The sequence below is a fragment of the Strix aluco genome, chromosome Z, assembly GCF_031877795.1.
Source record: "Strix aluco isolate bStrAlu1 chromosome Z, bStrAlu1.hap1, whole genome shotgun sequence".
Taxonomy (NCBI): Eukaryota; Metazoa; Chordata; class Aves; order Strigiformes; family Strigidae; genus Strix; species Strix aluco.
Window position 1 is genome coordinate 30,213,011 of NC_133971.1, and position 14,791 is coordinate 30,227,801.

The window sequence follows — 14,791 nt, forward strand, 5'->3', positions numbered from 1 at the left end:
GAGAAGAAACTCTTCACCATGAACAGAGAAGAGAGATGAATGGGGAGAGTGAGAACAGGGGGACATAGAGCCAAAATGAGACACAATAGTTCAAGAAGCTCCAGGAGCAAGTACCACAGCAGAGACCAAAACAAAATTCTGCCGTGCAGATGCAAATACCAAGTTTTGACACAGCATCAGTTGAGCCATATTTTTACATCTGCATCTCTGCACTCCCTGCCCAGTGCCTCATCTGCTGCACCCAACCCATATTGAACTACTATCTCAAGTTTGCTGAAAAGATGATCTACACTCTTACAACTAGCAGTGAAGGATATGCTCCATAATTCAAGTATAAGGTACGCTGCAAACACCTCACTGGCCTGAGATTAAATTTACCCTGGAAGGATAAATTTACCCAGGCAAAGCAATACATGCAGGCTATTTAAAACCCGGTTAGAAACAGGTCAGATGATACATTTTAAGATACTTTATTGTCCAAACTAAGCCAAAGTTCAAGCATGTAAGCATGGTCCTTTAAAAAAGTCATACTAATTCCCCTAGCTTCCTTGAACACTGAGACAGAACTAATAATCAAATTCAACTTCAGAAAGACTAGCTGTAAGTAAAATAGAAAAGAAAAAAAATCTCATTGGTGAACACAATTCCAGCGTTTATTCACAGAGGAATTATAGAATCACAGAATCACAGCATATATCAAGTGGGAAGGGACCCATAAGGATCATTGAGTCAAACTCCCTGCTCCTCACAGGACTATTCCAGGTATTTACAACTGTGTGAGAACCCTGAAAGTAAATAAAAGACCATTTTGGCACTTTATGTGCAGAATAGTTATCATAAGAGCAGCTTCTCTTCTCATTGTTTCCCGTGGGTGAGGGGTAGGAGAGAGCAGCTAAAACAAAGCAAGTAGTTGGTATGCTTCTTGTTCACCATAATTAAACAAGTCTGCAGCAGTGGGGTCCAAATGAAGGAACACATTACCATGGTGAAGATCATGTTATAGTACTGCTAGGAAAGGCAATGTAGTTCAAGAAGAACACAATGGTAATATGCAAAAAAAGTCAAATCCATCTGCAAAAATCAGTATTGGCACACATCTATGCTTAACTGTGTACCAGGCTGCTTTTTGGGCCCTGATCCTGCACATAAAGAGAACAACCTGTTCTCTGTAGGTGCACATGCAGCCCTGAAATTGATTTTGTGTTTGACATAAGTAAATTCCACTTCAGGTGGAGATCTCAAAGCACTGTATAAATGTAAAAATAATTTATCCAAAATTTGCCAATGAAAACAATAGAGGCACTGCAAATTTAAGTGACTTACCCATATTCAGACCAAAATACTCAAATCTTACTTCACACAGTGGGAGAGGTGGCCTCAATGCAGTTTTCAAGAATTTTCAGGTACAAAACTTCCAGAACTTTCATATTTCAACTGGATTTTTATTCCAAATTTCCCCTATAAAAAGATGGCTGAAACACACATCTCTCTGTATGAAAACAGATTTTGTTAGTGCCACCTCCTGGTGATAAAACATAACCAAAAAATCATGCACTAAGTTGAAGATTCTCAAAGTGAAAATATAATCGTTCGGCCTGTTTTGGTTTGCTTGTTTATGATGGCTTGACCTGAGGCATCAAATTTTTCTCTCTGCAAACCTGAAGGAGGATACAAGATCCATTAACCATTATTAGGATGATATAAATGCAGATGCTAAGCATCCTTTAATCAGTGACAACGGAGAAAATAAGGAAATGCTACATTCCTGGAAGAGTCACCCTTTCAGGAAGGTGCATCTGCCTTGATTTTATCCTTTGGGAATTTTGCTGGGGAGGACATTCAAAGGCATACTGAGATCTCCACCAGAGGTTGCCCATGGGCTCATGAGCTTGGTGCAGCCTCCTCTATCCAGCTTGCCTATGCTTTCTTTGCAGTCTTCCAGCTGCAGATACTCTCTGGATGCTATTGACAACAGCAAGCTGTCATCATGGTGAAAACAGGTGTCATAAAGCTGTTGACAAATACACTCCATCACCTTCAACTGGTCTGCCCCAGTCTGAAAGAATAATATTGGCCTAAGAAAATTATAAAACATGAGCTTTACTTAAATCTAGCCCTTTGCTATACTGTATTTTGGATAGCTGCAAATAATTTTAAAGCTCACTATCCAGACCCATAAAGCAGAGGATAAAGTTATAAGGCTGGGTATGAGAGAAGTTAAATTACACTCTTAGCACAAAACGGGTAAGTGTTGGCAATATGCCAAATACTCTTGAGGGATTTTACAGTTCCTGTGTATAAAGTAGATCCTTTTTGGCATTAAGCCTAACACTCTTCAGCGAATTTTTGTAAGTTGCCTGGGGTCTTTATAACACACAGTGTAACATGTGTTTTGGTATCACCAGCTATTTTTATTTTCTTAAACATTTTCTTCTTAAACAAAATTCTGAATGCTTAAGATAAAGACTCTAAAAGTACAGAGGCAATGTAAATCACTGCCTTCCATCATTTGTGTTCAAGAGTTGCCTGAACATCATTTATGTTCAGGAGTTGAACAATGCCAGAAACATGACAGATAGGGAAAAAAAGAAATTAACCTGAAATAAGCACTCCAAAGGAATGTCTTGCAACAGGAATCTGTGCACTACCTTTTACATAAAAATTAAGTAAACTTCTTGTACCTTCTGTGAGACTCATACCAAGAACCCCAGTGAACGTTCTCAAATCTGACGAGGATTGCTGTTCATTTTTGCCTAAAACTAATTGCAAAATTAAACTCGGGGAGTCTCATGTTCTCAGCTGTGCCCCTTTGGAAAGTCCTAGACCAGACAAAAGAATCTACCAAGACCCATCTTCAGAATGGATTTCCCTAACAACTGCCAGAGTTGCAAGTAATGATCTCCTTGCCTTGATGGATCCTGTGTCGTTTTTCAAGCGTATCAGGGTCACTGAAGCAAAGCTGGAAAATGTGTCATGCTGGATAAAACTATCATTATCAGTTAATCACTTTGCTGTACCTAAACATCATCAATAACCAGGCTTTAAAACTGCTGACAACTGATTATAGAAAACAACTGAAAAAGAAAATGTCTCAAGTCAAGCTTTCTGCATAAGGAACTGCACAGAATACTGATGAACATCTTTTTTCAGACTGCGCCAACTGACACATAAAAACAACAGTACTAGAAAGCAAAATAAGTATGTTAAAGAGATTTCAAGTATGGCTCAAGCTGCTTACTGATTAACACTTCTGCATATAACACTCCTCACGGACCTGTGCGGTTATTGTTCAAAAGTGAAACAAGGCTCTCTTAGCAACTGGAGACAAACGGACCTCCTGACCAGGTTCACAGTTCTCACACAGCTCAGCAGCATTGGAGCTGCTGCTTCTTCCAGAGCCACTGAGGAAAAAGAACAAATAAAAATCCCAGTCCCAAGATTCAAAGCCTGTAAAGTATTTCCAGGACAGAAAGAGATAGAAAGGGCTTTAATGATCTCCAAGAGCAAATATGCTCATCTTACACATGAACATTAGCTGGCTCATTTTACTAGAAAATATTTACAGTCACATCTGCAAGAAAACAGGAAATAAACTATATAACGATTTTTCATGTCAAGGAACAAACTTAACACTGCAGGAACTACAGAAATGGAAGATGACAGCTGTCTTTTCAATGGCCCTGGAAAGGAGAACAAAAGGGGTCCATGCCTATCCACACAAGCTTCTGCATTTCTTACTAACAAATGTCCACATTTGCTTCTTTAAGTCCCATCTCAAGTATTTTCATGTCAACTCTTCACAGCTACAACACAGCCTTAGTCACATACCCACATGTTGACTACATCAGCTCTAGCAGAGCAGTCAGGGTGGAACAAAAGGCCAGACTGGTTTCCAAGGCTTGAACTCCCCACATGCACAGTGTCAACTGCTGCCAGGGATAATGGGAGACACAAGGAGATGGCTACAGCTCTCATGACTGAGAGCTGCTCACAATTTCTAGAAAGTCTTGCCAGACATACCAGCTCAAACTACTATCACAATAAGGAAGACCAAATTCCAGGCTGACAGGCTTCCTCTCCCCTCCCCATGTCCATGTTGGACATTTCCACTTATGAGCACAGTGGCTGGAGGTGCAGCAGCTGTACCACCTCCACCAACAGCACCACAGCATGGAATGTTGGTCACACCAGAAATTCTCCATCAGCCAAATCCAAGCTGCTTTAAGACTACAATATGTTCTTACAGGACAGGAAAATCCACTCCTAAACTTTGAATGAACTGCCATAAGCATGTTAAGCATGATCACAGAGCTTCAGACCAAGGATCCAACTCCCTCAGCAGGACCCTCCCCCCAGTGGTGCTTACTTATAATGTTGAGGGAAAAATACAAGGTGTCCTCCAGAACTACTCCCACAGCCACCTTCTGCAACTACCTACAAAAGCAGAGATATGTTTAATACCTCCTGATGTACTTCAAAAACGTGGTTTCATTCACTGAGTAAAAGAAAACAATACAGGTGTTGAACATACTGGTCCTTTCAGAAAATGTGTTGTTTTCAGAAAGATTTGGGATTTTACATGAGATAGGAGAACATTCAGGATATGCCTGAACATAGTCCAGCTCATGCTCACAAGTCCATTGTCTGTACAGAGGACTGAATAAGACAAGCAATAAGAACAGCTGCTACATTTTCTAGAAAACAAAATACTATTCAGATGTGTATCAAGTGCAGATATGCTGGTAATAAATCCTCGAATACATGACTTCTAGACTTCACTACATTTAAATCACAGTTTTAATTTCAACTATTTCAAATTTACACACTTCATAAAAACCAAACCAACCCTCTTAATAAAACACTACATAGAAAACTGGATTTTAAAAATTACATTATTCTTCATTACAAGACTTCTGTCAAAGGATTTGCATTGATGAGAGATGTTGAAGACCAGTGCTGGCTGGGTTAGGGTCTTGCATCTTCATTTACTGTTCACCCTTTACCTCCTTCTGCTCATTCCTGCCTGATGTTTCTCTAGCTCACTTTCATGTCAGCAGATACTAAGTAAATCTAAAAGGTATGAAACCAATTATTCACAAAAAGTGGTCAAATACAAGTATCAAACAAAATGAGAGACTGTAGATTTCCAATACCAAATATGTGTACTGTTATGCCTGCATTTTGCACCTAATTTCTATGTGAAAATATCTAATATGGGTACACAAAAGTGTACACTCCTAGCAAAACAAAAATAAAGTGTGTTCTAGCACATTTTTATGTATGGAAAAAAATCCACCATTATGCTATTTTCTTTTTCATATGCACAACATAGTACTAGAAAGCATATAATACCATCAGTACCTCACAGGAGGTAAAGTAACTGAAGTCATAGATGTACACCAATGTATGTTCAGACTTGCTTTTTTCTCCATAAAGTAACATAGCACAATGTGCTTCAGCTTCTCATCATGCACAAAAGCGTAACAGTTTCTCTCATGTGATTTAGGTGGAATCCTTTCCAAAAATCATCTCCTTTCAAAGCTTTGTAATCTTATACAAGAGAGTCTTCACGCAAAGTAAAGACTCTCTACATGTTGTGGTTACTGTAGATTATTTCTGTTCTCTTTTTGTGCATTCAGCACCACCTCCTGTCAAAAAAACCACAACCCTCTGTAAAAAAACAAGGCACATGCTTGGGTTGCCCCAAAATACTCTGTTCTTTCCTCCATCCCAAACTGAAGCTCCTGGGATTTTTTTACACTGTTTTATCCATTACTGAAAGAATGCAGGGAGAGTATTCCAGAACCATCACCAAGTCATTTTGTTGTGTTTTAAAGTAAAAAAAACAATAAACCACAAAAAACAATTTTGAGTAGTGCAAACCTCTCTAACTGATACGGAGACAACTGTAAAAGGAAAACTGCTGTCTTCTTGAGATTAAGGTTTAACTAAAGTAAGTACCTACCAAAAGACATTTCCCTTCATGTACCTGCCACTAGAAAAGGACAAAATATGAAAGAACTGCACAAGCATAAACTACATGAATAGTTTTGTAGGGTTTACAGTCTTACTTACATACATGCTATGCATTAAACAGCATAGCAATGTTCAAAGTTAGAAATTTACCTGGACATGACCAAGTGAAGGAGACTTAGCTCTTCCCATAGCGGGTACATTCCCAGCACTCATAATCTTCAGTTAAGATCCTGCTAATATCAAGAACTTCAAAGCATGAGGAATTACCCAATCCATAGAAACACAGAATCTGAAGGACACAGTATCTTGTCTAACTAGTACTGTTTACACACAAGCTTCCCTAATGCCAGCGCTTCAGCTGAATTCTCTACTCATTATCCCACAAAACAGAAGACTACTTTACATATGTGAGAGCTAAGCAGGCCAAGAAGGAAAGAGGCAAATGACAGCAGCTAGGAACAGAGCGGTCAGGCACAGCAGATCAAAATCCCCAAACCAAGGACATTAAACTAGGTGACACTCTCTTCACCCTGTGATGTTGCTCGGCAACACATACTGCAGGTGGGTTAGCTGTTATGCAGGGCTATTTTAGAGATCCCAGCATGGATTTCCTGGTTTTAGGCATGTAATTTTGAAGACAGCAGGAATCAGGCTCTACCTGTAGTGAAAGAGAGATAGAAAAGCTCCTCCAAAGCTCATCATGTGAGGAGTCCATCTCTCTTCACTGTAGCAGAGCTTAAAGCTATAGGCTGTGATTTACACCCACCACCACCACCAAAGCAAGCACCAGACGGGTGATCTCAGAGGTCACCCAATGAATATGCATATGCATCACCACTGGTCTGACTAAGCAGAGCACTCAAGCATGCAGTTAACTTTCAACTTGTTCTGAAATGATACTAGTTTCAAGCCTGTAAACCTTGCTGAAGAGGGATGGACTTCCCAAGTTTTCAAAGGGAAGTAGTGAAGAAAAACAGAAAATGAAGAGAACCAACACACTTGAAATAAAAGGCGAAATCTCTGTCTCCTTCTCTGCACTTTCACTCAGCTATCAACCCAAGCTTTTCTTGGTATTTCAAAACATTTAATTCTTTTCTATATGTTAAATTCTTATGTCTCTATATATTCAGTTTTGAAAAAATTCTACAAAATTCCTCCAAAAGATGATCCACATCTCCAGTATGACCAGAGTCAAGAAGTACTGAAAACTTAAAATTTCTGTTTTGACTTCAAAGACCCAAGAACAGACGGTCAGGTACTTTCTCATAGATAGGTAAATCTCTGATGCACAAGCATTTACAGAGAACCAGCCTCCAAATACTGTGAGGGCTATGCATCACTATTTTCTACAGGATAAACAGTGCTTCTGAAAAATGGATTGCAAATCTATAGTCGAGACACGCTCCAAAGTGCTTTACAGCTTGTCCAGCCTAAGCACTCTAAAAATCATGACTACACTGCTGCTTTCATCAATAAGCAGCTGTTAGTCACCACTGGAAAGCTGTGTTCATGCATCCAAGAAGGAATATTTCTGATAGCAGTCACAAAATTCTGGTGCCACAGAACATAAAATGACTATCTGGATTTGTTGGGTCAAGAGGTTAGGTTAGCAAAGAAAAGTTAAACAACACTGCTTATGAAGAATCTTGGGACAACTCAGGGATTCTGAGCAACTGCTGTGCAATACAAAGCCCCTGGGAATAATCAACCAACCAATTACTTTTGTGGAAAACAGCAAAACACTCTGTTTCAGTATCTCTTCTTTTGTAGTAAAAGAGCGGTGAAAAACAAACCAGATTCCATCTATTAAAACCAATACCATTGGAGTATGTGATACTGGAGAAGAAATTCTATTACTAATAGCAATAGAAGAAGGAGTCTTACCTTCACCTGTGCATGGGGAGAAAGTATTTCCAAATTCTTGCTGTTTTGCTTTTAAAGACTGTGGGGCTGGCAGTCCTGGGGGCTGTGGGACTTGTAATAAAGGCTTCCCATTTGTAACCACTTGTTTCCTGGGACTTAGAGCAGGAAGGTGAATAGTACTGTCAATGATGTTGCTCTGAGGAGCTACCCCTCCTCCAAGGGGCATCTTTAAGTGTAGGCTGGCAGACAAGTTTCCAATAGCTGGGCTTGGGGTGCTGCTAGTTGAAGATGGGCAGGGCACTCCTGCATGAACTCTGACAGGTGGGATCTGCTGCCTACTGATCATCCTACGTCCATGAAGAATACCTGTTGTCTGATGGCTCATACTGCATGACCTCCCATTCATTTTTAAGAAGTTAATGTAATCAAAGTGTGTTTTTACACACCCACAGCTATGACTGATATCAATCCAAAGTCAGTAAGTAATCCATTGTGTATTATACCTGTTTAAAAAAATACATAAATAAAAATAATTAATGTTGTAGTAAATAATACATGAAAGAGGACTGCACATGACTGTTAACTTTGTAACATTACCGGTTACAAGACACAAAGTACGAGCACTGTATGGTCTGTCAGGGAGAAAGAACAAAGGCAAGCAATGACTTAGAGCTCTAACATGGAGAAAACCTGCCTCATCAAAAGCTGAAGTTTGCGATAAGGTCAGTTGCCTTCACATTAGCTAAACCAGCCATGAAATTAAGTGAATGCTGACCAAGTGCAAGAAGGCAGCCAGGAGTGAAAAGACTCTCTGATAGAGAGTTGTCATTAAGATGAACACAGCTATCACCCCTTTTTCTGCCATCTCCTTAGTCTATTAATTAAAACGGTGCTGAAAAGCACACACAGTAGGCCAGAACTATGCAGATATAGAAAAAACAGGAAAGATATAAAAGTTCACACTCTAAATGATGTGCATACAACAAAATGAAGAGGGAACTGCAAAACCATAGAAATGCCTCTGTGGTCCTTCAAACTCTGTGGCACTTCACAATAGAGAAGTATTGCAAGAAAGCACAGCACAGAAGTATTCATAAACATAACTGCAATCACTTACAAAAGTGGATGCTTATTGTAAGCCTATAGATATGCCATAATTTAAAGTAATCATACAGCAGCAAATTTTCAAGGATATAATTCAAATTATACCAACGATTTTTGAACTCTGACTTTTCATCACTTATGTTTTCCTGTTATTTAAATCTTACGAGACAAGATTGGTAAGGGGTTTGAGAGATCATCTCAGCCACAACCTACCATTAGGCAGAATCAACAGATCTAAACATTTCCTGACATAAAAAAGATTTGTAGGCAAAAGCTGCACTTGTCAGTGTAAATCATGGGGTTTAAGATATCACACAGATGGGGTAATTTCAGCCCTAACTCAGCTGAACAGCACATGCCCAACTTTCATTGCTAGGTTCATATGTTTAACATTAAGCACATGTCTAAGTAGTCTGTTCAGTCATAGACTCGGTGCCTAATTAACTTGTTCAGACAAACAAATTAAGTTGACAGAAGTAAAACTGAAGTACGGCTTCAGTTATAGTTTTCATTCATGTATACATTAAGGTTTTAATTAAGTATTATTATCTTGCTGCAGCAAAATACCGAACAGTGACTTTCACCTTCAGCACACGAGATTTTCAACACTGAAGCCGATAAGATTATAACCAGTATATTCATGATTGAACTTTATGTAAAACCTTCATACTTAACCCTTCACTTCTGCAATGTCTCAATTTTCTCCATCTGTGAACTGTCAAAAAATCCCCAAAGAAAACACCCCTGTTTATTTCGCAAAACTGCATTCATAGCACACTTCCACATGAGAGTAAAAGCCATCTAAGTGTCTGTACAGCCATATATGCATAGATATTCACACACACTCTCCAGTCAAAACTCACTAATAATGAAAGGCCTAAGCACATCATCTTCAAAAGCAAGAGCAAAATCCCTACTGACATTAATAAGAGATATGTCCTAACCACACTTAAATGGTCATAGAAGATTCATTATACATACTATTTTTCATTGTTACATTTTTATATTATAGGAATCAAAATTGTAAAGCACACTAATTAAAAGCAATATTATTTATTTTCATGCCTAGCTGAAACATAAATCACTCTCTGCAATTCAGCCAAGGACAGGGAGAGCTGAATGTTCTTAAATTCTCCGAGTTTGCTTTAAAAGCAGAATGTACGTTACTCTAACACAGGTGATTAGATCCTTAGAAAAGGATATATTAAAAAAAAGGCAGTTGTTTTGCTGGCAAGGCTATGTCAATATAAACTGGTTACAAATAAAATTCATTCTTCACTGTAAATTCTTGTCTGCAATTTTAACTACATAAGTACTAACATAATCAAGAAAAGATTATACATGACAAATTAATTAGCTTTACTCAAGAAAAGCACCTTTAGTTTAATCAACAGAAGACTATTTCTACATAGCTTACACATACCTACCAGCTCAATAAAATCCAGGTCAATATACAATTTGTGGCATTAGTAGGCTGGTCTCCTTTGTTATTCTTCTCTGGTAATATTATATCTTACAATGAGTAACAGTGTTCTATGTTATCGTTGTCACAATTTTATCATTGGCTGCTGCTGGATTTATTACACTTGAAGAAAGGCCCATAGTTTCTTTCCTCATGCTAGTAAGCTGTATTTTGAAACAAATGACCTGAAAGTACAAACAAAACAACCTTTTTTATGAAAGCAGAAACAAGTTAAGTAACTTATCTACATTTTCTTCCTCTAGCCTCCTTCTTGATTCTATTGCGAATATGTGTTAACATTACCTTAACATACAAATCCGTGCTTCATTTCTTTAAAATGTTAAAGCACCTTGGAGAGCGTAACTTTTCCCATGTTTTTTAATTATTATTTTGTGGTATTTTCAATATTATTTACTTGTTCATGAGTGGGTTTTCATTAATGAGATTTGTTTACTATCAACTTCCATCACAATGTCAGGACTTTCTCATATAAAAGTTACAGTGGCCAAACTGATTCAAACCAAAACAAGGTATTACCTACAGTTGTATTAAAGCATATATAACTAACTAAATGCCAACTGGACATGAATTATATTCTAAAAGTCTAACTGACTTTTGCATCAGATCCATAAATAGCTCCCAATTATAGCTACCCATAACAGTAAAAAGACATGATAAATTTCTAACCAAAGTGATCTTGGAAAATGTAGGAATACAGCACCAAATACAATAGCTTATTTAGAAAAAAGCTTAGAAATCCTGAATAGGGTTGAAGGTTAATGTAATAAGTTAAAATGCAAAAAAACCCCACAGAAAACAATACTATCCTGAAACTGAATGACTGTGCTGACATATTTTTTTTTCTTCCACCAAAGGCACACAAGCACTTGCCACCTTTTAATGAAATATTTCTGTCCATCAATGAGATATTGTACTGACCTTTTCATGCTCCCATGGATGTTAAAGGACATACAATTATATCCACTGCTTCTAAAGTCTCTCTTTTTTAAGCTGACATTACTCAAAGTTCTATGACTCTGCATTTATCAATAACAGCATGACAACATAATTACTCAAGATCCATAACAATGATTCATAAATTCACTTTCAGAAAGCCATGTAGTAAAACTTAAATTCAGGCTGAAGCCCTGGAAAATCTGAACACTAATCCTTCAGAAAGCAAAACAAAAGAAGAATTCATAAATCTGTGCCTGCAGCACAGTATGCCATATAGTCTGCTTTTACAGTGCAGTCTTCAAAAGTAATCAGAGTTGGCTTACGGCTTCACCCACTGAAATAAGAGGTAAGATATATTTCAATTTCAATAAAAGCTGAATTACTCCAATGCAGAGATCAGTTTAAGGAATTGTAATAAATCCAGCTCAGAAAACACTTTCACAAAAGTAGTTATCTGACACTGGCACTTTGCGCATAGGGTAGCAAGCACCATCCTCTTAAGAGTGAAAGACAAGGCACTGAACAGTCCCTCCTCTCTGTTCTTCCAGTGGAGACACTTCACCTCTACAAGAGCTACCATACACCACAGAAAGCAAACATGAACCGTAACACCCTCCCTTAGGACAGTGTGCTCCAAGACTGTGTCTTCCATCAGCCCCACCACGACCAGGGACAGCCAAGCAACTCTCTCTCCACGTTCCCCTCCACGATCTCCCTGGCACAAATCCAGGAAAGCTTTTACTTCCTATCACGGCTGAGCTACCTCAAGGCCACCCAAAGGGCCTACCTCCCCTTCGAACTCTGCTCTCCCCTGCCAGCCCTTATTTCCTTGCAAGGTCATGGTATTTGGAGCATTGCCTGTCAGTGGCACCATGGTGAAATACTCAGAAGTCACTGCCTCCCCTGACATCACAGCCCTGATGAGTCAGTCTAGGTGGACTCGAGGACTGGGATGGAGCGGGGGAAAGAACAGCCACCAAAAATTACAGGGAAGCCTCACCTCAGCCACACTGACCACTCAACATCTACAGAAATGGGGCCTTGGGAGGCTCCTGAAGTTTTTGTGTCTCACAACTGCTTGCGACAAGGACGCAACCTAATTTAGGTGTAAGCCACCAACCTAACAACTCATTTTCTAAAAAGTGCACACACACATAGGAAGTCATGGTATTACAGCCTTCATACAGTTATCCAGCTCTAGCTCACAAACCAAGGCATGGTAATAAATTCCTCTTGGAAAGGAAAACCACACAGAGCTTTAACTAGGAAAAAAAAATTGCTGAGAGCTTGAAATTAGGCTTGGAACAATACGTACATTAAGAATCACAGCTGCAATAAAGGAAGACAATGCGGCTTCAAAACTGAAACTACAAAATAAGCTTTCCACTCAATTTATAGAGAATCTCTTCTCCACCCTCCATGCCAGCCAGCATCTCAGAAGTCATGCACTACTGAGAATAATAAATACCTCACATTAGCATCCACTGTTTTGGTCATTTGTATCCATTTCTTGACAATTGCATTCTTGCACTACCACAGAGGGCTTCATTCCAAACTGCAGTACTCTGATAATATCACATTTTTCTTGGGCCCAGGTGGTCAGCCAAGGAAAACTCGAAAAGGGTCACACAATCTGAGAGTTTCTAGTTCTCAAACATCAGCAGAATGCCTTCCTGATACAACATCAATGAGCAGGGCAAATGAAAGCTAGAGGAGGTCCTCTTCAGCACTGTGAGACAACCAGCCTCCAAACATTTAGTTTCTCAGAGCTAACGTAATGAAATATACTAATTACTTATTACTTGCATCACTATAATTCCTAGGAAGATTAGTCACAGAAAGGAATGCCTTTGTGCAAGGAACTGTACAAACACAGAGCAGAGCACAATCACGATAATGCTGAACTGCCATCAAAAGGCCAGCTGTTATCAGTGAACAGGATGATGTATATTATAGTGTAGTTGGGACCAAGCATTTTTACCATTCTGCCAGAAAATCCTTCTCAGATTTTTATTATGGTAATTAAGATCTCAGCTTTTTCTCTATTAGGACCATGTTAGAGCTGTGCTACTGCAAGGGGTTGCTGTAGCAGAACAGCACGAGCTTTCCAGGAGCAACGTTATTCTCATTAGGGCTAGCTACAAATTCCAGACAAGCTCCTCGAAAAACCCAATACAGCCTGCGTACCAGAGTCAGAGGCATGCTTTCTGACATGCTGTCAACAGCCACAGCATCCTTACCCAGTAACTAAAGGCTCCTGCACACCCTGACTTGTGCACGTTTCACTCACACCGTTGCCCTGCTAGCTTTGCCTGTAATGACTTTGGACTTTCCAGGAGTGTAGCCACGATTGCTAACGTTGCCGCGTCAGCAACGGTGAGAGCTTCAGTGCAAGCAGGACATGGGAAACCACCAACAGTGTTCCCATGTGAGCCAGCGGCGATACAGAGCCAGAGGCACAGGGCCACAGGCCCCCCCTTGCGGGGCAGTGCGGGCAACCACTCTAGGCTGCCGGGCAGACGGCCCGGGAGATACCTGCCGCCACCCTTAACACAGCCACGGCTCATCCCACAGACCTCGCAGCTAAAGCATCAGCAGCTTCAACCAGGGCCAGAAACTAACCAGGGTCTCGGGAGAGGCGGACACAGCTAAAAGCCATGAATTTCAAGTCTATTAAGTTTAAGAGGCTGGAGTTACTAGCAACTCACGGGACCACAGATGTGGCAGAGCTGTCACCCCAGTGGGGGCGACACGTCTGGGGTTTTGCCCGCAGGGACACTGCCTGGACGACAGCAAGCGCCGGGCAAGACACTACTCGGCATCGGGGCCGTGGGTCTCCGCGGGGCAGCCCCGCGAGCCGCGCATCGCTCTGCCCGCAGTCGCGGGCGACCCCGGGCTCCTCGCCCGCGCTGCCCGCCGCCCTGCCCACACCGCCCGCCACGCTGCCCGCCGCGCTGCCCGCACTGCTCACATCGCCCGCGATGCCGCCCGCGATGTCCTCCGCGCTGCCCACATTGTCGGCGCTGCCCGCCGCGCTGCTCACACCGCCCGCGCTGCCCGCTGCGCTGCTCCGCGCTGTGCCGCCGTGCTCCCGCCGGAGGGGCGGCCGGCGGGCAGGCTCTCCACTCCGCAGCCTCCTCCAGCGGGTACCTATCTCCGCTTATTCATCAGCGGGATGACAAATCTGCCGGGCGGGTGTCTGCCCCGTCCTCCCAGACAGCGCTGCGTCCTCATCTCCGCGGCAGGCTTGTCGGCGAGGTGAGTAACTGCGAAGTAACTTCACCACAAGAGGGTTTATTTTGCTTTTTTCCTTCCCCCCCCGCCCTCCGCCTCCCGGCTCTGGCACGGAGGCCGGCAGCCGCCGACTCACCCTCTCCCCGCCGGGGCCGCGGGCGGGGGGCACGGGGCAGCTCACGGGAGCGGGGCGGT

The 14,791-nt window shown here is 41.2% G+C and overlaps 1 protein-coding gene across 1 annotated transcript in view; it reads right to left on the reverse strand.

The window, feature by feature from the left end:
• The window catches only part of GLIS3 (GLIS family zinc finger 3), a 180,052-nt gene extending 165,508 nt beyond the window's left edge, over positions 1-14,544 (reverse strand). Inside the window, exons 1-3 of the mRNA XM_074812527.1 lie at positions 14,304-14,544; positions 10,371-10,590; positions 7,861-8,342 (exon numbers count right to left, since the gene is read on the reverse strand). Of these exons, the coding sequence (XP_074668628.1) occupies positions 7,861-8,245 (385 nt within the window). The 5' untranslated portion in view covers positions 8,246-8,342; positions 10,371-10,590; positions 14,304-14,544. The remainder of the gene's footprint in view (positions 1-7,860; positions 8,343-10,370; positions 10,591-14,303) is intronic.
• Positions 14,545-14,791: the final 247 nt, after the last annotated feature.